This window comes from Neovison vison, chromosome 9 (assembly GCF_020171115.1).
Source record: "Neovison vison isolate M4711 chromosome 9, ASM_NN_V1, whole genome shotgun sequence".
NCBI classification, from domain to species: domain Eukaryota; kingdom Metazoa; phylum Chordata; class Mammalia; order Carnivora; family Mustelidae; genus Neogale; species Neogale vison.
Window position 1 is genome coordinate 71824595 of NC_058099.1, and position 27993 is coordinate 71852587.

At 37.4% G+C, this 27993-nt stretch overlaps 1 protein-coding gene across 9 annotated transcripts; it reads left to right on the forward strand.

Annotated features, from left to right (window-relative positions):
* ZNF510 (zinc finger protein 510) lies at positions 1 to 27475 on the forward strand. 9 transcript variants are annotated; one of them, XM_044265720.1, is made up of 6 exons: positions 20 to 54; positions 1585 to 1887; positions 2678 to 2736; positions 18619 to 18772; positions 19274 to 19369; positions 22525 to 27475. In XM_044265720.1, exons 3-6 carry the CDS (start codon positions 2722 to 2724, stop codon positions 24219 to 24221), a joined length of 1962 nt encoding a protein of 653 aa, XP_044121655.1. In that variant the 5' UTR covers positions 20 to 54; positions 1585 to 1887; positions 2678 to 2721; the 3' UTR covers positions 24222 to 27475. The 9 variants fall into 9 exon arrangements, with proteins under 9 accessions (XP_044121657.1, XP_044121659.1, XP_044121655.1 ...); XM_044265719.1 differs by lacking the exon at positions 20 to 54 and adding an exon at positions 1412 to 1435; XM_044265722.1 differs by lacking the exon at positions 1585 to 1887 and having other exon boundaries at positions 1 to 54.
* The last annotated feature ends 518 nt before the right edge of the window (positions 27476 to 27993 follow it).

Consider the following 27993-nt stretch of genomic DNA (forward strand, 5'->3'; position numbering starts at 1 on the left):
ACTTCCCTGCTTCCGCCCTCTCAGGCCTCGAGGGTACGGCCGTTTTGCCCTCAGGTGAGAGGAGCTTAGCGCGGGTTCCTGGGCCTCCGCGCGCCCGGCGGGGGCGGGGTGGGTTTGTGGCCCGAGGAAGGGACTCGGACATCTCGGGAACTCCCCGCTCTCCCCAAGGCCGGAGCCCCGCCTCTTATGCCGGAGCCAGACGGGAACCTAGATCTGGCGAAGGCGGTTGAGGTCGGACCCCAGCCCCACGGACTCCGGGGGCCCAGATGGGGCGAGTGCTGTAGGTGTTACTTGTGGACTGGAGTGCGGGAGCTTAACTGCAGCCGGCCCTGGGAAGATCCCTTGCTGGCGGCGGGAGGGTCATGTGCTTTAAGGGTATTGGATATATACCGTCAAACTGGCATACAGCGCGCCCCGGTCTTGACCGTAAATTTAAGCCGGGAAGATCGGGTAATTTCCTCCTTAGTCACTTGGGCATAAGTCAGGTTCTCATCTGAAGATAAGAATATTAGTAAAAACTGCTTTGTGGTGTTGTTCAGAAAGAGATAAGTCATCGTCTATAAAGCATTGTAGCCAAGTGCTAGTGGGTAAGCTCTAATAGGTACAAGGTATAAGTCAACATGTAGTATTGGCTTACATCATATTTGGAAGACACTTTGTTTTTTTTATTTAGTATTTAACTTAATTTGATAGTCACCCTACTTACAGGTATAACCATGTAATTTTATTTTTTTAATTTTATTTTAATTCAATTAACATATAGTGTATTGTTTTAGGGGTAGAGTTTAGTGATGCATCAATTGCATATTACACCCAGTGCTCATTACATCATGTGCACCCTTAATGTACACCACCAAGTTACCCCATCCCCCCATCCACCTCCCCTCTAGCAATACTTAGTTTGTTTTCCTATACTTAAGAGTCTCTTATGGTTTGTCTCCCTATTTTCCTCTTATGTTTACCTCCCTTCCCCTATGATCCTGTTTTGTTTCTTAAATTCTACATATGAGTGAAATCATGTGATAATTATCTTTCTCTGACTTATTTCTCTTAACTATGGTACTCTCTAGTTCATCCATGTCGTTGCAAATGGCAAGATTTCATTCTTTTTGATGGCTGAGTAATAGTCCAGCATATTGTGTGTGTGTGTGTGTGTGTGTGTGTGTACACTACATTTCTTTATCAATTCATCTGTTGATGGACATCTGAGCTCTTCCCTTAGTATCAACCATATAATTTTTTTTAAAAATAGAAAGAAAGCAAGAAGAAGGGAAGGAAGAAAAAGGAAGGAAGAAAGGACGGAGGGAAGGAAGGAGAGAAAGAGAGAAAAGAAAAGAAAGGAAAAGAAAGAGGAAGAGAAGGAGGGAGGAACTTTTGGAAATGGCTGGAGATGATTTGGATTGTCACAACCGAGGAGGAGTGCTACTAGTGTCTGGTGGGTAGAGACCAGAAATGCTGCTAGACATCCTACAATGCACAGCCCCCACGTGATAAAGAATTATGCAGCCCAAATTGTCAGCACTGCTGAAGTTGAGAAACTTTGTTCTCGGTGAAAGTTTCAACTAAGAGAAATTTGTTTCCTAGGCCTAAGTCTCCACATCTGGAACAAAGTAACTCTTATGTGGCAGGCAGGAGAGGAGCTCTGGGGACAGGAATCCCACCTGGAAGAAGAGCTCATCCGACAGGAACCACCCTCACCAGAGCTTCAGAGCATGCAGAAGAACCTAGAAAGGAGTGGGTCCTAATTTGCTTCACCAGAAACAGTTCTAATTTCCTTGTCCAAAAAGAGCCAGATTTGGTGATGTTACCATATACAGAAGCTATCACAGACTATGTGACTGGAAACTGGACCAGCTTGCAGAAGGTGGTGAACTGGGGTTGAAAGAGGTGAATGACTGTTAGGCCCTACAGGAAAAGTCACAGCCAGAGCCAAGGACATTCAGTCTCAGTCCTTCTTAAAGAGGCCCCCCCATTTTCTTCATTTTTCCCTCTTTCCAGATTTCTAAGCCACTCTCATGTGTGTCCATCACAAGTGCCTTCTAGAGATATGCTGAAGCTTCCTTTATCCTGAACATAAAGAATTATAAAATGACAGTATTGGAGGGGATGTCTATCTTTGACTCTTTTGAAATTAAAAAAAAAAAAGGGGGGGGAGCTTGAGATGTATGTCCCCTGGTCACACAGGACAGAAGGAGGAGCAAAGCACAGTGCAGTTCATTCTGTCACACATAAGTCACTAGAAGTGTCTCATCAAAAGTCTTACAAAAGAACAAAATGATTTTAAAATACTTTGGCACTAAGCATCTTATTTCCCCCCAGAGTTTTCTGTTGATTTTCTAACTCAAAGTATAAATAATAGGATATTAATATTACCCTCTGTTTTAATTTTGTTGTTGATTAGTCAGAGGGAGATATACATTTTTTTTAAATGAAAGAAATAATTTACAGTCACCAGTGAATTCAACAACAGAGTTACAATCACATGATCATATCAGAGATGTATTATATATTCTGGGAGTGCTGTCTCTGTGTGGTGCTTCCTGCCCCTTCTCAAGGGTCAACAGAACATTTTTCCACAGGGTGGCCTTTACCCCAGTGGGTGTGGTGAGATTTTTTAGGAAACTGGCAAAAGCTCACCAGACCTCTCATAATTGCATTCCTCTTTCCTTATCCCCAGCTTACCCATCACAGTTCTCTGTACTCTCCCAACAACAGCAGAAAATGAACACATCTCAGGTGAGTTATTTATATACACTTTTTTTATAAATGGATTTTATAGGTAGTTAATTAACATAGAAATGTAGAAATGGAAATGAATCAGAACTATTCAAGGAAGGTAGAGAAAAGCAGATGAGTAGTACAGCAGAGTTGACATGGATAGATGGCAGTCCTAGGAAGTTACAGATTTTCCAAAGTGTAGTGTAGATTAAGTGTAGTGTAGATTTCTTTCTGATAGCCATGGCAGAGAGTCAGGTATTTGTTTCAAGATTTGTGTTGATGAAAATCTTAAATCTTCCTCATGGAAAATGTCTTTGTTCATCTTCAGGTAGGTGATAGTGCAGATCTTTCCAAAAACAACCCAGAAATAATTGCAGAATGTTGTTCCCACTTTTCCCCCAGTGGAAGTAAGGGCACATTGCCAAAGCAGGGCTTTTGTTAATACAATTGTCCATCTAAATAAAACAGAAGAAGTAGACCTTTTCCTGACTATTCTTCTAGTTCCAGAGATAATATTTAAACTAACTAGAGATCAGCATGAGTAGCTGGTACATTCATGTCCTGAAAATATCTCTATGTGAATATTTCTCTCAAATACGTCTTGAACAAATTCAACAGAGAACTTAAAGTTCTGTTCGGTAGCAAATGCTGCCAACAATTTACATTCACATTTCTGTCTACTGCTTGAGGCCTTGGTGTCTCTACTCATATGCCTGTGACCTGCATCACCAGTGACCTAACTACGGTCAAATCCAGTGGGTCTTGCCTCGTCCTTAACTCACAGATCTGTCTGCAGTGCCTGACTCTACGCCTACTCTGTCCATCTGGAAGATTGCCTGTGTTTGTGTCTGTGATGGCCTCTGCTGCCATCCTTCCTGTTTCTTTCATGGAATCATCTCTCTTTTGCCCTTTTATGTGTCTCATCACAAGTTTCCCTTCCTTTTTTACTATTTTTCTAGCTGGTCTTTTTGACTCATTTCATCCCCACTCTGGTTTCAACAATGATGTTTTTCCCAATTTGCACAAATGTGGCTCTGCAGCCTACTGTGACCGGTAGCACTTTTTAAAATTTTTGTTAATTTTATCTTGTGTATATTTTGAGAGAGAGAGCACATGAGCAGGGGTCGGGGGGTAGAGTGAGAGGGAGAGAGAATCCCGAGCAGACTCCCAGCTGAGTGTGGGGCCCTATGCGGGGCTTCATCTCACAACCCCAAGATCATGACCTGAGCCAAAATCAAGAGTTGGACACTTAGCCGACTGAGCCACCCAGGTGCCCCACCAATAGCACATTTTATGATGAGGGAAGCAATCTGTATCTGTGTTATCCCAAATGATGGCCACTACCCACATATGCCTGTTGAGAACTTGAAATGCAGCTAGTGTGACTGAGGACTGAATTTTTTTTTAAGATTTTATTTATTTATTTGAGAGAGAGACAGTGAGAGAGAGCATGAGCAAGAAGAAGGTCAGAGGGAGAAGCAGACTCCCCATGAAGCTGGGAACCCAATGCGGGACTCGATCCCGGGACTCCAGGATCGTGACCTGAGCCGAAGGCAGTCGTCCAACCAACTGAGCCACCCACGCATCCCGAGGACTGAATTTTTAATTTAAGTTTTAAATAGTTACATGATGCTGGTGACTGCCGTGTTGGACATAGTTGACTCAGCATCTCTATATAGGTAACTACAAGGTACCGCCAGCTCAACTGATTCAAAGTAAAAGTTAACATTTACAGCCCCATTTATGGTCCTTCCCAAACTAATTGCCCTCATCTTTCCCTATTAGATGATAATGTCCCAGTCAGCCAGACACCCAAGTCACAAAAGTGCAATACATCCCTGTCTCCTTATTCTCACTCTCTCAACTCCTGCCACATCTGGTGTGCAATCATGTCTTGCTACTTATTTGTTAAAGATAACAGCCATTTTATATGGTCAAACCTAATACACTTGAAATGCATTCCTCTACTTTATTTCTCCTACTGCTATCTCATGGTCTTGTACCAGAGCTATTGGAATATCTTCTTTACCAGCCTTCCCACTTCTCTCTTCACCTACTCAAGCATATCTTCCACATGGGTAGTTCATCTACATCCTAGGGAAGTAATATCTTGAACATGTATAACTCATCTCTGGTTCCTCACCCCACACAATAAAATTCCCAGTTCCTCAGAATAACATTCAGGCTTTGGAGACATTACCCCTTCCTACTTATTTTATTTTTAACTTTATTGGTGCTCTGAGTTTTTTGGCAACTGTTTATTGAGCAGCCAAGATGTTCCAAGTAAGTGACATGCACTTAACTTAAAAAAACTTGAAGTCTAAACAATACAGATGTTTTTCTATACAAATAGTGGTCACAGTCCAGTGGGGAATATGACATTAAAAAATTTACTATGTAACTTTATTGTACAGCAAAACCAAACCTCATTTAGTTTTTTAAAAATATCCTCCTATTCCTCACTACATCATATCATCTTCTCATTGTCTTCTCCTAACTGACCTTTAGAACCACATCCTCATTCTATACACCTAATACTATGAATTGAATTATGTTCCCACCCACAAATTTATATGTTGAATCCCTCACCCCCAGTGTGACTATTTAGAAATAGAATGTTTAAGAGGGAATAAAGTTAAGTTAAGTCATAAAGGTGGGATACTAATCTAATAGGGTTAATGGTCTTTTAAAAAAAGGAAGAGAGAGAGAGACAGAGCCATACACAGGCACCAGGCAAAGGCCATGTGAGGACACAGCAAGAAGTGGCCGTCTATAAGCCAGGAAGAGAATGTCACCAGAACCCATTCATGCTGTTACTCTGATCGTGGCCTCTAGAACTATGAGGAAAAAAATGTCTACCATTTAAGCCACCCAGTCTATGGTATTTTGTTAATGCAGCCTGTACAACTAAGACAGGTAGCTCTCTACTTTCTTTTTCTTTGTTTTCACTTATTTTTAATTGTGGTAAAATCCAGGTAACATAGTTTATCATCTTAGCCATTTTTTTAACTGTACAGTTCAGTAATATTAAGTACATTCATACTGCTGTGCAGCCAATCTCCAGAACTCTTCATCTTACAGAACTAGAGCTCTATACCCATGAAACAACCATTCTTCATACCTCCCACCATTCAGTCTCTGGCAAATTCTACTTGCTGTCTATTAATTTTCCTATTCATATATGTGGAACGATGTAGTATTTGTCTTTTTGTGACTGGCTTATTTCATTTAACATAAAGTCCTCAAAGTTCATGCATGTTGTAGCATGTATTGGAATTTCCTTCCTTTGCAAAGCTGAATAATAAGGCATTGTGTATATATACCACATTTTTTTATCTCTTCATCAAGTGATAGACATTTTGGTTCCTTTCACCTTTTGGTTATTGCAAATAATGCTGCTGTGAACGTAGGAATACAAACACCTCTTCAAGACACTAGTAGTCTAATGGATCTTTATACTCAGAAATGGAATTGCTAAGTCATGTGGTAATTCTACGTTTAATTTTTTGAGGAGCCACCATTCCATTCCACAGTAGCTGCACCATTTTCTATTCCCACCAGCAGTGCACAGGGATTCTGGTCATTCCACATCCTCGTCAACACTTGCTGTTTTCTGATAGTGACCGTTCTAATGAATGTGAGGTCTGGCTCTTTACTTTTTTTTTTTTAAGATTTTATTTATTTATTGGACAGTGAGAGAGGGAGCACAAGCAGGGTGAGTGGGAGAGGGAGAAGCAGGCTTCCCGCTGAGCAGGGAGGCGAATACGGGTTCCATTCGGAACCCAGGGATCATAACCTGAGCCTGAGGGCAGACACTTAGCTACTGAGCCACCCAGGCGCTCCTGGCTTTTTGCTTTTATGTGTCACAAGTTAGCTTTGGTTGCCTCATCTAGAAAACAATACTCTTTTCTTTCCCCTTGTCTCCCTCTGGGCTAATTTCCCTTTTCCGAATCTGTACAGCCCCAACTTTACTTCATACATTGCCAGAAGTCTCCTGATAATACATTTGTCTCTACAGTTAGACCATTATCTTCAAGGTCAGGAACTGCCATAGGTTCATTTTCATAGGCTTCATTGTAAGCCGTCAGCTTCTGTAGTTGAGACTGCTCATTAAACTTTTTAAATAAAAGATTATTCCCTCTCTGTATGGAACTGGGCCACTGAAAGAATTGGGGTTTCTATTATCAGAAAAATACCTCATTTCTCACAAGGTAGAGCCCAAGTGGTTACTATCTTTTGTCCTAGAAACCTGTGCATACTTGTTCTGCGCATGATAAAATGTCCTGTTCTTCTGAATGAAGGACTCTCCAAGAGGATGTTTTCCTGACACCCCTGCCTTGTGCTATTTCTAAAATGTCAGTTAGCCTCCTCCTCTTTAAGACTGAGTCTCTCCATACTGTTTGTATGCTTGTAAGAAGGACTGAACTTCTTGTAGGCAAGTACAGTCCCTTTGGAGAAGATAATACATAGGAGGTGCTGGGAATGATGTGGAGATTTCGTCTTCATACTCTGGAAACAAGTTATAATTAAGGGAATTAGCTGATTAATTGATCATTTGAGTTGAGTCAGTATCAGGGTTTGTAATTCGTCACAGAAAGGACAGATTGATGTTGTAGGCCTAGTTGGTCAAAGGTGGATAGTTGGGAAGGATTGTGTCAGTCCTGAAGAATAGGTGAGATTTTAACTGCTGCAGAGTAGAGGGAGGTTACTGCATTCTGAGGAAACAACATGAAGGCCTAAACAAAGCATCCAAGGTCCAATAAGAATCTTTGCATATTACACTTTGGAATTCCTCTTAGGGGATAATAAGAGAGATCAAGATAAATGTTGGAACCAGACTAGGTATATTAGTTTGCTAGAGCTGCCATAATAAAGTACCACAGACTGGGTTACTTACACAACAATTTATTTCCTCACAGTATGAAGGCTCAAAATCCAAAATCAGGGAATGGACAGGGTTGGTTCCTTCTGAGGGCTGTGAGGGAAGAATCTGTTCCAGGCCTCTTTTCTTTGCTTATGAACGGCTTTTCCCCTGTGTCTTCACACAATCTTCCCTCTGTACATATCTGTGTCCAGATTTCTTCTTAAAAGGACACTAATCAAATTGGGTTAGAGCCCACCCTAATAACCTTAATGTATGCATTTTGTATATAGCAAAAACTGTGTAACACTAGAAGTCCTTGGATGCCATAGTTAAGGGTTTGGTTTCATCTGAGTTCTGACATAGAACATGGGGAAGAAATTCATGGAATAAAAGCCATTTAATTTTTAATCTGGAAGTATGAACAGAATGTGAAAAATGTGAAAGGGGTAAAGTAAGAGTCAAGATGACTCTGGAGTTTTTTTTGGCACAAGGGCAGAATGATGATGATCCCTGTTCCAGAAGTGTATGAGAGCTGAGACTGTGCACAATTTAGTGTAGTTCTGAGTCATCTGTGTGGGTTTTTTGTGTAATCAACCTTCCTCCTTTTTGCTAACTTTAATAGCTTTTTAATTATTAAATAGTTAATTGTTTTTCTGATGTATGACCTATATTTCCCTGTTTCATCATTTGTCTTTGGATAGAGTTTGTCTGCCAGACCGGGTTCTTTTCATTTTTACTGATGACATTTTGGGAAATTTTTAAGTTATGGAAAGATACAAAGGGGTAATGTAATAGATATTTCTTACCTTCCTAAATTATTAACTGTAAAATTTTGCTAATTTTCTCTTGTATGCACTCTTTTTTTTTCTTTTTATTTATTTCTTTAACTGAGGTACAGTTTTAATACTAGTGAAGTACATTCTTAAATATGAACTGGGTGGATTTTTTACCTATATGCACATGTATACAGATGTAATTTACCACTCAGATTAAGATGAAGAACATTTCATCACCCTTGAAGTTTTCCTCCTTCCAATTTCCAGATAATAAATACTGCTCTGCCCTGCAGAGACAACTACTATTCTAACATCACATGTTAGGAAAAAAAAAAAAGAATAACTTTTTGAACATTATATAAATGGAATCATATAATCTGTATTCTTTTTCAAAGGAAAGGGAGGTCCAGCTTGTTTTTCTGTACATAACATTGTTGAGATCATCAGTCTTGCTATGTTTCACTACTTCCTTCTTTATATTGCTGAGCAGTATTTCATTATATGACTCTATGATGATTTTATTTGTTTGTTCTCATGTTGGTGGGTTTTTCACTTGTATTTTCCCTTTTGGGGACTGCTATGAATAAAGCTGCTGTGAACATTCCTGTGTGTCTCTTGGTATATCTTCATTTCTCTTGGTTATACCTAGAAGTAGAATGACTGATTCATAGAATAAGCATATGTTCAGCTTTAATATATACAACAATAAGCTTGCTAAAGTGCTTGAACCAATTTATAATACTAGTGTTCTGGCTGTACTAAATTCTCACCAACACTTGCTACAGTCAGACTTTACATTCAGAGAGTGGTCTCTCATTGAAATTAATAGTCTGCTTTCCTGTAATAAATACTAATTTCAGTACCATTATTTGTATTTTGTCCATGTAGATGTTCTTTTATGTAAAGTACCTGCTCAGTTCTCTGTCTTTATTAGATTCCTTGCTTTTATATTATTGATTAGTCAGTTTTTTCTGTATTATCCATACAAGTCATTTATCAGATATGAATGTTGCAACTGTTTTGGGGTTCTTTGGCTTGACTTTTTTTTTAAAGTAATGTCTTTTGATAAACCAGGTTCTTAAATTTAATAAAGGTCAATATCAGCATCTTTAATGACAGTTCTTTGTATGTCTCTTTGAAAGATTTTTTGTTCTCCAAGATCACACAGATATTCTCCTAGTTCTTAGCAGATACTTGATTATTTGAGCTTGATCCACCTGAAAATGTTTTTGTGTGTGGAATAAGATAATTGTCGAGATTCTTATTTCCATGTGGATAATAAGTTGCGCTAGCTCTGTTTGTTGAAAAGACTGTCCTGTGTCCACTAAATTGCAGCCGGGCCTCTGTTTTCAATCAAGTGACCATATATAAATGTAGGTCTACATTTAGACTGTATTCTCTTCCTTTGATCCAATTATTTGTCTTTTTCCTAGTACTTCACTGTCTTAATTATGATTGCATTACAGTAAGTCATGAAATATGGAAGAGTAAGGTCTGAAAGTTTTACTTCTTTAAAAAATTTGACTAATTTAAATACTTTGTATTTTCATAGAAATTCCATCAGTTTCCACAGAAAATCTGGCTGGGTAGTTTTTCAGAGTAGAGGTGAAGTCTTTGACATGCTTCATTAGCTTTATTCCTGTGTATTTGATTTATTTTTTTTAGTATTTTTTAAGATTTTATTTATTGAGTGAGAGAGTGTGCACGCACGCGCGCGCACACACACACATATATGCATGAGCTGGGGGAGGGGAAGAAGGAGAGGGAGAGAGAATCACAAGCAGACTCTGTGCTGAGCATGGAGCCTGACATGGGGCTCAATATTACAACCCTGAGATCATGACCTGAGCCTAAATCAAGAGCTGGATGCCCAACCAACTGAGCCACCCAGGCCTCCCTATTTTGGTACTATTATAAATAATACTGTTTTTTACATTTCATTTTCTAATTCATTTTTACTTTATTAAAATACAGTGGATTTTTAATACTGATCTTATATCAAGCCATTTTGTTAAATTCACTTATTCTAGTAATTTATTTGTAGATTCTTTTCAGTTTTGTGTTTTTTTGTTGTTGTTGTTTAAAAAGAAGATTCATTTATTTATTTACTTATTTTAGAGGCAGAGAGAATGAGCAGGAGGGGTGGAGGGGGAGAGGGAGAGAGAGAGAATCTCAAGCAGACTCCATGCTGAGCCTGACTTAAGGCTCCATCTCACAACCATCAGTTGTGATCACAACCTGAGCCAAAACCAAGGGCCAAATACCACCCAGATGCCCCTGTAGATTCTTTTAGATTTTTTAAAATATGCACAATCATGTCTTCTGCAAATACAGACATTTTTACTTACTCCTTTCCGATCTTTATATCTTTAATTTGTTTTTAAGCCTTATTCTTGTCTTTCTAGTACAAAGTTGAATACAAGTGATGATAATAGAAATCCTTGTTTTATACCTCACCTGAAGGAGAAAATACTCTGTATTTCATCATTGAGTCTGGATTTAACTCTAGGATTTTTATACACATTGTTTTGTAGAATAAGGAAGTTCTATTTTTGGTTTCCTCAGAGCTGTTAATCATACATACATATTATACTTTGTGAAATGCTTTTTCTACATCTAGTGAGATAATAATATAATTTTCTTCCTTAATTCTGTTAAAAGAATGAATTATATTGACTGATTTATCAGTGTTTAACTAATCTTGGAATCCTGAGAAAAGTCCCACCTGGCCATAAAATACTATCATTTAATGTGTCTCTGGATTCAGTTTGTTAATATTTCAGTTAGTATTTTTAAATATGGATTAGTGGAGAGATAATTGGCCTTTCATGTAATGTCTTGGTCAGGTTTTGGCATCAATATTAGGCTCTCATGAAATGAGTTGGGAAGTGAGTCCTCATTTTCTCTTCTCTGGAAAATCTTCCTCAAATGTTTGGGAAGATATACCAAGAAATCAACCTGACCGTGGGATTTTCTTTGTAGCTGGTTTTTAATTATAAATTCAGCTTCTTTAATAGATATAAGAAAATCTGATTAATCCTGTTTTTAGTGTCCTTTTTTTAGTTTGTGAAGATAAAATTCACATGCCATACAATTCTTACATTTAAAGTATACAATTCAGTGTTGTACAGTCATCACCACACTCAATTTTTGAATATTTTTATCACCTAAAAAACCAAAACCCCAAAAAACTCTGTACCATTAGCTATCATCCTTCCCCCCACCCAATCGCAGCATACCCCACCAGGCCAGAAACAACCATTAACTTGTCACTATAGATGTGCCTAGTCTGCACATTTCAAATAAATGAAACTGTATAATATGTGAGAAAATGAGGACTCACTTCCCAACTCATTTCATGAGAGCATAATATTGATGCCAAAACCTGACCAAGACATTACATGAAAGGAAAAGTTCAGGCCAATTATCTCTCCACTAATGCATATTTAATGCATATTTGTGACTGTTTCTTTCACTTAGCATAGTGTTTTCAATGTTTCATTGTAAGGATATACCACATTGTGTTTATCCATTCACCAACTGATGGACATTTTTGTTCTTTCTGTCTTTTAACTGTTGTGAATAGTGCTGTTATTAATGTTCAAGGCATATGTACACATATACAAAATGTGTTTTTCCTCTCCAATTTTGATGTCTTTCTTTTTCTTGCCTATTTGCTTGGGCTAGAACTTCCAGTGTAATAAATAGAGTTGGTTATAGCAGGCATCCTTGTCATTTTTTTTTTAATTTTTGGAAGAAATCATCCTCTTAGCATTGTGTATGATATTAGCCATGGATTTATCATAAGTAATTATTTTTTCCAGTAAACTGGACCCCCAGCCTGGGGTTCTTAAACTCACAACCCTCAGATAGTCTCATGTTCTACTGACTGAGTCAGCCAGGTGCCCCATAAGTGCTTTTTATTATGTTCAAGAAGTTCCCTTTTATTCCTAGTTTGTTGAGTGTTGTTGTTTTATCATGAAAGGGTATTAGATTTTGTCAGATACTTTTTCTGTATCCACCAAGATGATCATATGGTTTATTTCCTTCATTCTCCTACTGTAGTATGTTTTGTAAATTGATTTTCATTTGGTGAGCCACCTTCACATTTCTGGGATAAATCCTACTTGGTCATGATGTATAATCATTTTAAAAATGCTATTCTGTTCACTAGTATTTTGTTGAGTTTTGCATCTGTATTCATAAAGGATATTGATCATTAGTCCTCTTGTGATTTCTTTGGCTTTAGTTCAGAGTAACTCAGAATAAGTTAATAAGTGTTCCCTTTTCTATTTTTTGGGAAGAGTTAGAGAAGGATTTGTAGTAATTCTTCTTAAACATTTGGTAGAATTTGTCAGTGTAGCCATCTGGTCTTGAGCTTTTCTTTATTGGGAGGTTTTTAATTACTAATTCAGTCTCCTTCTAGGGATCTGTTCAGATTTTCTATTTCTCTTTGAGTCTGCTTTAATAGTCTGAATGTTTCTAGGAATTTGTCCTTTTCCTGTAGGTTATCTAATTTGTTGGTGTACAGTTGTTTATAGTACTCTCTGATAGTCCTTTTTGTTTATACAATGTCAGTAGTAATGCCCTTCATTTCTTATTTTAGTAAATTTGAGTGTTCTTTTTTCTTGGTCTACCTAAAGGTTCATCAGTTCTTCTGATTGTTCAAAGAAACAGCTTTGTTGATCCTATTGTTTTTCTGTTCCCTATTTTGTTGTTTTCTGTTTGCTCTCATCTTTATTATTTCTTTTCTTCTGCTAGTTTTGGGTTTAGTTCACACATATTTTTTCTAGTTCCTTAAGGTGTACAATTAGATTATGGATTCGAGATTTTTTTTTAGTATTTTATTTGTTTATTTGACAGAGAGAGATCACATGTAGGCAGAGAGGCAGGCAAAGAGAGGGGGGAAGCAGGCTCCCTGCTGAGCAGAGAGCCCTGAGACCAGGACCCTGAGACCATGACCTGAGCGAAGGCAGAGGCTTAACCCACTGAGCCATGCAAGTGCCCCAATTTGAGATCTTTTTAAATGTAGGAGTTGCAGCTATAAATTTCCCTATAAGCACTGCATTAGCTATATTTCATGAGTTTTGGTATATGTTGTGTTTTCACTTTCATTTGTCTCAAAGCATTTTGTAATTCCCTTGTTAGTTTTCTTTAATCTTTGAGGAGTTTCTTTAGAGTGTGGTGTTTGATGTTCACATATTTTTAAACTTCCAGTTTTCCTTCTCATTGATTCCTTGTTTCATTTTATTTTGCTCATAGGAGATACTTTATATTATTTTAACCTTTAATATGTATTGAGACTTGTTTTGTGGCCTAATGTATAAGCTATACTGGAGAGTGTTCCATATGTACTTAAAGAATGTGTATGTTGCAAGTGTCGGCCTGAGTGTTTTTATAGATATCTTTGTATCTGTCTTGGTCTCCCATATTATTCTTCTATTTAATAGTCCTATCCATTTTGAAAGTGAGGCTTTGAAATCTCTGTTATTATTGAATTGTTTGTCTTTTTAATTCTGTCAGTTTTTGCTTCATGTATTTGTATTTTAGGTATGTATGTTTGTCATTGTTATATCATCTTCATGTATTGGCACTTTTACCATTATAAAAGGTCCTTATTCTCTCTATTTTTGTCTTAAAATCTATTTTCTCTCCTACTCTAGGCAGTTCAGGGCTTTGTTGGTAACTGCTTACATAATATATTTTTCACCAGTCTTAATTTCAAGCTATTGTGTCTTTAAATGTAGTGTGTCTGGCAGACTGGATGCAATTGGATAATGTGGTTTTGTTTGTTTGTTTGTTTGTTTTAATCCATTCTGCCAGTCTTTGCCTTTTAATTTAAGTTTTTAGCCACTAACATTTAGTGTGACTTATGATAAGTAGCATATATGCCTTCCATTTAGACATTTCTTTTCAGTAGGTAGTAAGTCCATTTTGTTTTTCTATTTCACTATTACTTCTTTTTTGTTGAAGTAATATCTCCTAGTTACCATTTTAATTACCGTGTGCCTTTACTACATTTTTTTCTATTATGGCTACCTTATTGATTACCTTTAATGTCTTAACTATGATGGTCTTGTTCAGATGAATTATCAACTTAATTTCAAGAATATTCTAAAACTTTCCTCCTCTTAGTTCCAGCCACTTCTGCTTTGTGCTGTTATTATCAAAATTATATTATTATACATAGCGTGAGATTTCTAGTTACTGCTTAATACAGTTTTCTTGAAATCATATAGGAGAAAAATAAGTACAAAAAATACACTTATAATGCCTTTTATATATTCACCTGTATAGTAACTTTTGCCTACATAGTTGTTTTATTCTTGTGAATTTGAGTTATCATCTAATGTGTTCTCATTACAACTTGAATGGCTTCTCTATTAATATTTCTTATATGGTAGGTGTACTCTTTTTTTTTTTAAACATATCTTTTTATTTTATTTTATTTATTTATTTGACAGAGAGAGATTACAAGTAGACAGGCAGGCAGAGAGAGAGAGAGAGAGAGAGGGAGGGAAGCATGCTCCCCGCTGAGCAGAGAGCCCGATGTGGGACTCGATCCCAGGACCCTGAGATCATGACCTGAGCCGAAGGCAGCGGCTTAACCCACTGAGCTACCCAGGCGCCCATAAATAAATAAAATCTTAAAAAAAAAAAAAAATAAGGTGTCAATTTATCACCCAAATACTACTCCACCGCAGCTGTCATTTGTTTAGTGACTCTGTTGAATGGATTCTGTACAACGTATATTCTTTGTCATGTAGTCTCTGCCAAAGTCTCTGCTTCATTAGCTAAATAGTCAGCTAATAATTGGACAAGGATTTCCTTAAATACGTGTAACCAGTAAGGCTTTAATCTTTGCAAGATGCTCTCTGTATAGAATGCCTTCAGCAGTTAGCCTGGCATTTTACTCTCTTGTTTTCACTTTCACTTTTCTTTCACAGAGCCTCAAGGTTAATGAGAAGCAAGTTTAGTACTTTCTCAGATGTTTCCTGAATATGCACATAGCCCAGGGCATGTGTGCCACCTTCTAGATTCCCAGATAGATGTCTGAGCTTTTCATAGCCCCTTCCGTATTTATTATGCTCCAAGCTTTTTAATTAGACTGTTGTTTCCTTTAATTGTTACAAACTGCCTGAGGTAGCCCTGATGGTAAAGAATATCCCATGGGTGTTTTTTCTTTCTTAACAAATTTCATTCCCCCCAGAGAAAATGCTTTTTGCAATGATTAAGCTTGGAGTTATGTCAGATAAAGACAGTTTTATGAATGGGATGTTCCATGGAGCTACCAGACAGGCCAAATAATGAGTTTTCTGGGACTTACCTTTCAGTTTAACCTCACTAAGAACTCGCATCTTACCATTTAGATATTTTATTACTGAGGAGAGATAAGGCTGATGGGTCTGGGAAGCATTTTGCTAGTATCTGCTTCTGCTGTCCTCTTACGGCAAGGGGATACCACCAGTGGCCTCAAGTTATTTGTTTTATTGACCTTTCCCTAAATAAGATCTAAGTGGATTTAAGAAATGACTTTTCTTCCCCTACACTAGCCAGTATCACATGGAGTAGGAAAGGACTTCCCCAAAATTCTCCCCCAGTCCTCTCTGTGAACAGACTATGTCCCTGGAGAAAATATCCCAAAAAGGTAGAAATCATACTATATCTGTGACACACACAACCTTCGCCTTTAGCAGGTTGTTAAAGTGTTTCTAGCTTTATCTTTCTATCATCTTATATGAATTTTGGTAGCATATGGTCCAGTAAGCAAACATGTGGGTCCTGATTCTCCCTAGAGATATACTGTCTTTTTCCTGATTTCAAATTGCTTATTTGTTAAGCAATTTCATTTCCCTGATGGATTAAAAAAAAGACCTTTATTTTCAATCTGCCTACCTTTGTTCTTGTTAGTATTGCTCTTTTCAGCTCTCTGCATCTCTGAGCTAAAATCCAAAGCCACACTGTATGTTTGTAATCTTTTCTAATTTGGTGAGACTTACTGTCTTTATTTTTTAAAAGATTTTATTTATTTATTTGACACACAGAGAGAGATCACAAGTAGGCAGAGAGGCAGGCAGAGAGAGAGGGAGGAAGCAGGCTCTCTGCAGGCTCTCTGGTGAGCAGAGAGCCCGATGTTGGCCTTGATCCCAGGACCCTGAGATCATGACCTGAGCTGAAGGCAGAGGCTTAACCCACTGAGCCACCCAGGTACCCTCTCTTTATTTTTAATATGCAAAATAGACTAGAAAATAATTTGTTATGATTATGTTGTCCTATATGTTTCAGTTACTCAAACTGGTTATTGATGTCATTTAAACCTTCTATGTCAGTGGTCAGCAAACTTCATCTGTAAATGTCAGGTACTAGGCTTTGTGGGAGATGTGGTCTCTTTGAAAATACTGAACTGTTCAGTTGTAGTGCTGTTAGCAGTCATAGGCAATACATAAGCAAATGAACGTGACCATGTTCCAGTAAAAACTTACTTACAAAACAAAACAAATAAACAAAAAAAGCAGCAGGCCAGATTTTCCCTCTTGGTTATTGCTGACCCCTTTCTAAATTTCTATTGGTGTTTTCAGTCTGCTTGCCCTGTGAGTTGAGAGTTGTGTTAAAATTTCTTATAATTTTATAAAACTAATATTATTATGGATCCATCTATCTCATTTTCTGTCAACTTTTGTTATATATAGTTGATTCTCACTATTCACATGGTTATTTTCTATAAAATCTCCATGAACACTAAATTAGTAAATACTGAGTCATTGCTTCTAGGGGAGCAAGTTCCTTTGAGTTTCTAATCAAAACATTTTAGTCAGCCATTCAATATACAACCTTGTTTTATGTGTGTTTAAAAATACCTTATTTAATATAATGTTTCTTGAACAAGAACTAAAGGGCAACAGCACCATAATTAATGCTCAAAGTTTATGTAACACACTTGGTCTCCCTAAGGGACATAACAACCTTCTTATACTCAAGAATACTATACAGCATCTCTGCATTACACAGGTGGGGGAACACAAGAAAAAAGTCTCAAAAATGGAAAGAATGTGCTAGGTAGTCTGCAAAAAGAGCATTTGGCAAGGCATTATCTTGCATTATCCAGCATTATCCAGCTGGGAAAATGTGTTGGACACTCAAATCTTTTACCTTTCTGTGAGTGTCCATAAATATTGCAAAACAATGAGTATGTAGGTTAGAAGTATATTTTAGTGAGGTGAATTTGCAGGTACAGAATCTGTGAATAAAGAAAATTGACTATATTTGGAAGCTAGGTTTTCAAATACATACCAATTTATGTTTTTTATATTTTCTGTTAAAAGGATCATAAATAGTTACTATATATTATTATACTTTCTTACCTTTATTGTTTTTATGTTAATATAACCAACTTTCTTTGGCTCATAATTATGTATATTTTTTTCTGTCCTGTTATTTTCAATCTGCATATATCCCTCTGTTAATTGTATTGTCTTTGTTGTTTTTATGCTGTTATTCTATTTTTTAATTGATTGGTTAGTCCAGAAGTTGGCCAATTTTGTCCATAGTGGATCAGATAGTTAATGTTTTCAGCTCTTGATAGTTATAATGTCTCTGATAGAATTACTAAGCTCTGGTGTTATAGCACAAAAGCTACCATGAACAATACAGAATAACTGGGTGTGTGTGGTTATGTTGCAGGAAAACGTTATTTCTTAAAAAGGTGGCAAGCTAGAGTGCCTGGGTGGCTCAGTGGGTTAAGCTACTGCCTTCGGCTCAGGTCATGATCTTGGGGTCCTGGGATTGAGTCCCACATCGGGCTCTTTGCTCGGCGGAGAGCCTGCTTCCCCCTCTCTCTCTCTCTGCCTGCCTCTCAGCCTGCTTGTGATCTTTCTCTGTCAAATAAATAAATTCTTAAAAAAAAAAAAAAAGGTGGCAAGCTAGATTTGGCCACAGGTAATAATTTGCTGACCCCTACCCTAGAATATGCCCAGGGTAGTGGATTGGGGTGTTGAGTAAAAATTGTAGGAAATTTAATCATTTTTGCTTAAAAAAATTTTTTAAACAAAGTTTAGTATACTTACAATATGTGGATAGAACTCACAAATATATAAAAATTAAATTACAGATATTTTTACTCATTGAATAGCTCCAAAATATAAGTTAAAGTTAGATTCAAAATATGCATCCTTTGTATTCATTTGTTTTAAACTCTTTAGAGTGAGCATAAGAATTGTTTTTAGGGATATTTTCTCTGTCAACTAATTCTGAACCCTTCAGATTGAGCAGAAAAGTGTCCTGTTGCAGGCATCTGTGTCATTCAAGGATGTGACTGTGGAATTCACCCAAGAGGAATGGCAGCAAATGGGTCCTATTCAGAGGACTCTGTATAGAGATGTGATGCTGGAGAACTACAACAACCTCGTCTCAGTGGGTGAGCATTTAAGTGTAATGTACCCTCATCATAGCAAATAAAAGGCGTTTCCTTTTTATACATCAATACACATGAATATTTTATTTAGATTTTAATGTTATTGAGACATTTCATTCAGAGTATAAAATTAAGCCCTTTTGAGGAATAAAAGAAGTGTTTTTTGGTTTTTTTTTTTTTAGGATTTTATTTATTTATTTGACAGAGAGAGATCACAAGCAGGATGAGAGGCAGGCAGAGAGAGAGGGGGAAGCAGGCTCTCCGCCGAGCAAAGAGCCCGATGTGGGACTCGATCCCAGGACCCCAAGATCATGACCTGAGCCGAAGGCAGTAGCTTAACCCACTGAGCCACCCAGGCGTCCCAAAGAAGTGTTTTGATGACTCACCATAATAAGTTCAAATATGGGTATTCAGGGTGCTGCTTCTGAAGCTATATCTTTTAACACTCTGGAAACTCAAAAGGTCATCATCCATCCTAAATACACCATTGTTCCCTGTTTACAGGGAACTGCATTTTCAAACCAGCAGTAATCTTTAAGTTGGAGCATGGAGAGGAGCCTTGGTTCTTAGAGGAAGAATTCTCAAACCAGAGCCACCAAGGTGAGTTCCTGAGCACTAGCAGACAGAATTCTCTTGGAGTATTTAAGACTCCAGAAGGTCAGTTTGGCGTTAAACACCTTTGTATTTCAAGACTTTTCTTTTAGGCTCAAAGGCAAAACACCAATCAAAAGAAAATGATTAATAAACTTGACTACATTAAAATTGAGAACTTTGTTTATAAAATATACTGTTAAAAGGATGAGAATACAAGCCATAAAAAAGCAGAATATGTGTATAGTACAAGTAACCTGGAAAGGGTAAGTATTGTAAAAATGTAAAAACTTCCATAAGTCAACGTAAGAAAAGGTAACATCCCAATTGAAAAATAAGCAAAAGACTGAACAGGAACTTTTTAAATGGCCATTAAATCCTTGAAAATGTGTTCAGTCTCTCATTAGCTTTCATGGAATGCAAAGTAAAATACAAAATGAGATGAGAGACACATGGTATGATGTGACATTAACAAATTTGGCAAAGTCCTGATGCAGGTGTGAACTATTAAAGGATCTTACCAATAGAAAAAGTTATCAGATCAGGTTAAAGTTTTACATAATTTGTAACTAAGGAATTCCTTTCCTAACTATAGACCCTACATAAAGGCATGATTATATTCCCTAGGATAAATAAAACAATATTTACTTATGGCAGTATTGTTTGTTTGTGTTAAAAATTGGGCTTATCAGCAGTAGAATAAAGAAAGAGTTGTATTCCTTAAGGGATAATAATCTTAAGCAAAAGAAACCAAACAATATAAATATGCATGTCTGGTTGCATCTATTAAATGTCGGAAATTCAAAACTCAAGTTATATCTTTAGGAATTCATATGTTGATGGTAAAACCACACAAAAAAATCAAGGAAACAGGGGCGCCTGGGTGGCTCAGTGGTTAAGCCGCTGCCTTCGGCTCAGGTCATGATCTCAGGGTCCTGGGATCGAGCCCCGCATCAGGCTCTCTGCTCAGCAGGGAGCCTGCTTCCTCCTCTCTCTCTGCCTGCCTCTCTGCCTGCTTGTGCTCTCTCTGTCAAATAAATAAATAAAAAATCTTTAAAAAAAAAAAAATCAAGGAAACAATTATATAAATATTAAAAGAGTAGTGAATTCTTAAGCGTGAAGGAGTTGTAACTGGGCAGAGATAAGTAGGGATTTTTGCAGAGCCATTTCTGTTTTCTGTTTCTTGACATGGTTTTTTTTTTAATTTATGTTAGTTAACATACAGCATAGTATTGATTTCAGATTGACATGGTTTCTAATTATACTAGTGTTCACTCTGTACTGTTAAATGGTATATATAAGTTTTATGCAGATATAAATTATGTATCATACTTAAGAGAGTGAAGAGATGAACCAAAGATAGAGGATGGTATTTACAACTCATAAAACCTTCAAAGGACAGCCATCTAGAATGCATAAATGATTTGGACCTTTTTTGAGTGCCCTCTTTGCAGCAAGGCCTTCCGTGATACCCCCATTTAAAATCACACCCCTTGGGGCACCTCACTGGCTCAGTAGAGCATGCAACTGTTGATCTCAAGGTCATGAGTTCAAGTCCCACATTGGGCATAGAGCTTACATACATACATGCATATATAAAATACATATACCCCTCATGTCAAATTGAAATGTGGAAGTTTAGGGTGAAGTGATCAAGTTCACTTACCATTCAATTTTTTGTACTAACATGTAATGTATTAATGTGTTTCAGGGGTACAGGTATGTGATTCATCAGTCTTACACAATTCACAGCACTCACCATAGCACATACCCTCCCCAATGTCCATCACCCAGCCACTTCATCCCTCCCACCTTCCCCCCCTCCAGCAACCCTCAGTTTGTTTCCTGAGATTAAGAGTCTTTTATGGTTTGTCTCCCTCTGGTTTCATCTTGTTTCATTTTTTCCCTCCCTTCTTGTGTAATCCTCTGTATTATTTCTCAAATTCCTCATATCAGTGAGATCGTAATGATAATTGTCTTTTTCTGATTGACGTATTTGACTTAGCATAATACCCTCTAGTTCCATCCACATTGTTGCAAATGGCAAGATTTCCGGTTTTTTTGATGGCCGCATGGTATTCCATTGTGTGTGTGGGTGTACACACCACATCTTCCTTGTCCATTCATCTGTTGATTGACATCTAGCTTCTTTCCATAGTTTGGCTATTGTGGACATTGCTGCTATAAATATTAGGGTGCACGTACCCCTTTGGATCACTACTTGTATCTTTGGGGTAAATACCCAGTAGTGCAATTGCTGGGTTATAGGGTAGCTCTATTTCCAACTTTTTGAGGAAAAAATACTGTTTTCCAGAGTGGCTGCAGCAGCTTGCATTCCCACCAACTATGTAGGAGGGTTCCTTTTCTCCATATCTTTACCAACACCTGTTGTTTCCTGACTTGTTAATTTTAGCCATTCTGACTTAACCATTCAGTTTTGATAAAATAAAGGTTCCACAGCAGGAATTGAGCAGTGAATCTAATTTAGTTGCAAGAATAGATTTCCTTTTATCAGTTTTACACTTGTTTGTATTTCTGTGATTTATGGCTATAAGATGGGTTAGATCCTGAACTATAAACTTCTTCATTTAATTGTGAGGAAGGTTGTACTACCAATTTTGATTTGATATTGAAGAATTGAATGGAAATAAGGAATAGCAAATTGAGTATTCTATCAGTATAGCCTAGGTGTGTAGGACTGTAATAAATTTCTTCAAAGCAAACTCTTCCCCTGTTGGGCCTAGTCTATCAGTGTTCATTATCTCCTAATTCTTTTGTTACTGTACTTAAGTTTATATAGTCCCATTGTGTTCATCCCATTATCTGGTTTTCCTGTTCCCTAAATTAACCACTCCTGTAAAAGTCTTATTTCTATTCCTTCTCCACCCCAATAGGAAATGCAATTTATCATAATCCAGATACAGATATGTGTGTATTACCAGTTTTCTCTCTCGTTTTCACTATATCAATATTGTTTTTTTAAAGGAGGGTGAGAAAGGGGTACCTGGGTGGCTCAGTTGGCTAAAGGAGGGTGAGGATACACACACACATAAATTATTTGATCTTGGAAAACCAATAAATGAAATGCAATGTATAGGCTGTATATTTCCCACCCATAACAAATGTAAGGTTTATAAGGTGTCTTCAATTTATCTCTGTTTTAGAGATCAGAGATGATGACCTGATGAAGAAGAACAAGAAAATCCAAGATAAACACTTGCAGGAAATAATATTCATCGATAATAAACCATTGACTATAAAGGAAGAGGAAGTTTTGGGAAAACCGTTTAATCTGTGCATAGCTCCTGTTTCAAAAAAGATATCCTGTAAATATGACTCATGGGGAGTAAATTTGCAGAATATTTCCCAATTTATCATCAAGAATAGAACCTATCCAACAAAAATTCCAAATTGCTATAGTGTATGTGATAATTTGTCTTTCAAAATTAAGTTTGAGAGAACTCATACTGGAGAGGAGTTTCATGAATATAATAAAAATGGAAAAGCTCTCAGTTATAAGGAAAATCTTCCTGAGAATCAAAAGTGTCAAACTTTGGAACAAGCTTTTAAATATGATGGAATTGGAAAGGCCATCTATGAAGAGGCTGCTTGTGTTACAGGTAAGAGTATTCACACAAGAGAAAAATCCTATAAAGATGATGAATTTAGGGGGAAAAGTGAAAAAACAACTGTATTTGACTATAAAAGAACTGGGATTGGGGAGAAATACTCTCCTCTTAACCAGTGTGGGAAATCCTTCTGTGGGAAATCAGCTGTCAAGGAATACAGTAAGTTTAACATGCCTGTGAAACACAATGAATGTAATGCAAATGGAAATAATTTCAACAGGAAGTCACACATCACTCAACTTCAGAGAATTGTCATGGAAGAGAACCCATTGGTATGTAATGACAGAACACAAACTGGGGATACATCCTTTGACTATCATGAAAATAGGAAATCCTACCAGGTGTCAGCCCACCAAGTACCCCGGAGAACTCACTCTGAGACAAAACCCTATAAATGTAATGAATGTGGTAAATCCTTCTTTCAAAAAGGACATCTCATTCAGCATCAAAGAACTCACACAGGAGAGAAACCATTTGAATGTAATGAATGTGGAAAAACTTTCTCCCAGAAGTCACACCTTAGTACACATCGGAGAATTCACACAGCAGAGAAACCCTATAAGTGTAATGAATGTGGGAAAACATTTGTCCAGAAATCAACCCTTAGGGGACATCAGAGAATTCATACAGGAGAGAAACCCTATAAATGTAGTGAATGTGGGAAAACTTTTGTTCAAAAGTCAACCCTCAGAGATCATCATAGAATTCACACAGGGGAGAAATCCTTTCAGTGTAATGAATGTGGGAAGACTTTTGGTCAGAAGTCAAACCTCAGGATACATCAGAGAACTCACGGTGGTGAGAAAACATATCAATGTAATGAATGTGAAAAATCCTTCTGGCGAAAAGACCATCTCATTCAACATCAGAAAACACACACAGGAGAGAAACCATTTAAATGTAATGAGTGTGGGAAAACTTTTGCCCGGACATCAACCCTTAGAGTTCATCAGAGGATTCATACCGGGGAGAAACCATTTAAGTGTAATGAATGTGGGAAAAAATTTGTCCGTAAGGCAATACTTAGTGATCATCAGAGAGTTCATACAGGGGAGAAACCTTTTCAGTGTAACAAATGTGGGAAAAGTTTTGGCCAGAAATCAAACCTCAGAATACATCAGAGAATTCACAGTGGGGAAAAATCTTATGAATGTAATGAAGTTGGAAAATTGTATAAGAAGTCAACTCTAAATGTTTGCCAGAGAATTCAGGGAGAGGGAAAACCCTATTGATAATAATAACTATGGAAAATCCTTCTGTCTGGAAGGATTTGACTCCAGAAAACCCACACATATAAATATGAATGTAGGAAGAATTTTATCCAAAAAGCAACTCTGAAAGTCTATCAGAGAATAGACATAGGCTGATATTTCAAAGCCCTTTTGAAAGAAGCCATGCCCTTTAGATAACTCAGAAAATTTCCTAGTCTCCCTTTCCTCCATGTAGGTCTTTGGGCTATGGATGCTCATGTTTTATGCCACTATCATTTGTGACAAAAGACCTCACTGACTCTACTAGGATGCTGTCAGAATAGCCTTGAAGTTGTAAAATATCATGCTTTAACATGGTACAGCTTTTACACAGTAACACCCAGGGAACCTGAAATATGTGGAACAAAATTCCAATTCACATCTTTACCTTTTGAACATTTTGTGATCGAGCAGTAAGCTTGATTCTATTGAGCTCTTACATGTTTAAGTCTGTTTCCTTTTGAACATAATTTAGCCATCCCTCTGCTGGGGAGGTAGAAAGTTATTATTTAACCCAAGCTTACATCAATCAGTGGGTACAACACTTATTAAAGGGTTGGTGTTGTGAGGAATTCCTAAAAGATCATCAGAGAATTCTGTTTTTTAAAAATCTCCTTTCAATGTAATGAAATAGATGATACCACCTGTTACAGGGCTTTTGATGAACTTAAATTATTGGAAGATTTTTGGCTAAAATGTGAGCACACCTCATGCAAGTAAAGTAAATGTTTCTTTAATGTCATGAAGCCACTCATACCTCCATATACCCCAACATCAGCTGTTTTAAGGGAAAGCTTCCTGTCTCCAATGGGGACCCATGGCCATTGGCACCCACCCAAGTATTTGGGGGAACTCTGAGAGAGGAAAGGTGCTCAAACTTACGGCTTTATGGGATACAGCTGCCCAAATCAAATTCTTAGCACTTCACATGGAGGTAGGAAGTATCTAGATTTTAAAAAATGTTATTAGGGCAGGGGTTACAGTAGGCAAGGGAAATGAATGTGAGCCTATGAACTGGCCTTTTGACAAGTGCAGTATACTGTGGTTCCTTCTAAATCTGAAAGTGTAGTAGGAATGTGTTATATGTTATACTTCCTACTTCCCATAATTCAGAAGGGATTCTTCCAGTCAGAAAGAATTGTGTGTAAAGAAGATAACTTTGAGGTCCCACAGCCTTTAATGACCACTTTGTGCTTCAGTCTCTGTAACTAGTCATTCTGTTGATTGGAATTTCTGGCAAAAGGAGATGCCCTTGTGGTCAGGGAGAAGGGTAGTTTGACTTGATACCCTAACAAGGCTACCAAGTATACACCTTTTGTAAAGCAGCTATTAGGTTACTCTTGGGCTCAACTATCTAACAAGATAAAAAGGACACAAACCTCAGGTGTAAAATGTACATGGTATACTTAAGAATACAGCTGCCCTGGTCCCAGCAGTATCTCAGCTGTGTATCACATTGCAGCAGCTGCCCCTTACAAGAAAATGTATCCCCCACTCTTGCCTGAAGCAAAGCTGCTGGCTTAGTAGGGCCTTCAATTCATAGAAGTTACTCTAATTGGGCCTGGTTCACTGACAGGCTAGTGGGAATCACTGAACACTGACTCTTCAACTTTGAAGATCCCAGAATTGATTATGCAGACCCCAAAAATTATGTGGCTGCTCCTTTCAATTGGCAGGACACAAGGATGTTCTCAACACTGGCAAATAGTCCATTTGAAACTTGTGGTATTTTTATTGATTCTGGTTCTTATTGTGCCTAACTGTTTGATACACTGGTAGTAAAACTACAGGTTGACAAAAGCACTCCTCTTTGGTGCTGTGAACTGTGGGGGGTAGGGGGAGTCAGCTGCTAATAAGCACATCTGAGTTGTTAAACTAGATGCCCTTGTTAAGTGACTATTCTATGATAATGATGACTGGAATCAAGCTGTTGAGCAAGCCTGGATCCATCATTATACTGACAGAGCAAAGTAACCACCATCTTAACTGCATACAAAGTAAAAGTGTATATATACAGTACTTCCTTTGATGTCATTTGACCTAAGAATCTACAGCTTTCGCCTTCTGTATTAATACCCAATTCCACATGCCATTTGATAATTCACCCTTTCCTACTGATTTTAAATATGTTCATATGCTAAATTGTCTTTTGTAAAGCTATCACACAAGACTGTTCATGACCCATTCCCTAGATTCTGTTAGCAGCATATCCTCTTTTGGGGAACAGAGCTAACATAGAACTCATATGAGCCAAAATATTCTATCTGATAGTGAATTTTTCACTGAAGAGTGTTTCAATCAGGAAAAGAATACCTCCTAGGACTTTGGAAATGGAACATCACACACTAGAGCTGCCAATGCCCTTGCCAAGATGTATCTGCAAAAAAGAAGATAATAACTAGTTAGTGCTATTCCCTGAAAATAATCAAGAGGTTACTGTTTGCTCTGTTTTTATAACAGGTGATAATATAAAGAAAGTCTTTCATTATTTCTTAAAACTTTTTCTCAGTTTCTTAATATATTTAGAATCCTCTCCCTCATAACCCTTTTGTATGTAATCTTTAGAATTATGATTGGATTTGCTATTAAGTTCAAGATCATCTACCCACTAGAATGAAATGAATTCACCTAGGTAGTCAGTCATTCATTGAAATTCCAGGGGACAAAATCCCATGATTGTGTATTTAGGCTTAATCTGTTGCCCGTAGAACACCTCTCTGTGTAATAATACATTATCAGCTAGATCTGTGCTATAGCCATGAATGCTCCCTTCTCCCTGCTTGGCTGATCTCCTTTCCAGGTAATGGCTTTTATCCCAACAGATGGAGGCCACATCTAGAGACACTGGAAGAGTCCATTTTCTGTCTGCCTGCCTACTGAGGGCCTATATGCTAATTTTTCAAAGCCTCCATTGAGGGCAGGAATTTTTATGTTTTGTTCATAATAAACCCCAACCACCTGAAACAGACCCTCTACATTTTAGGCGCTCAGAAATATTTGCTGGAGGTGGAATAGTCATAGTGAAATATGAACATACTTTCTTTGGATACTTCAAATGATCTTTTATGATTATTCATATTTATTAAAATAGTTAAGGAAAATTGTTGCTGTGAGCTCCACTCAACTCCTGTTTTGGATATTTTCAGAAGTTGCTAAAAGAAACTTGTTCTTAATATTCAGAAGTATACAGTACTGTTCTTCAAATATTTTGTCACCCAAAATAAAATTTATTTTCAATAAACTAGAATTCCTAATCCAAAATTATGCCTACATATCAGTTCTTATTAACACTGTAGAGTGTGGGCATTTTTTCTTTTTTCCTTCTCTCTCTCTCTCTCCTCTTTCTCTCTTAGTTTTGCCTTCACACAAATACTTTATAACCACTAATCCAAGCAATTTCTTTCTTAAAGAAAGAAAGTTTCTACAAAACAATAGTAACTATAAATCAGATTTTCAAGACCAATGAAATGAGAAAGCAGAAGAATGGGTTCTTGGGATCATCCTTTTGCTCCATTGTACCAGTAGTTCCACTCATTTTTATTTCCAAATCATCCTCTTGGCATCTCTAAAGAGAATATTGTATTTCCTCAGGTTCAAGAATCCACTGGGAGAGATGTCTGATGCCAAAAGAAGGGGCATAACACTTGTTTTGAGCTGCCTCCATATTTGTCTTTCCTTTTCAGGTGCATGATACTTCTTTATATTTTCCTCACATTAAAGGTGTCCCTGGAAGCCTAGCAGAAATGATATACCA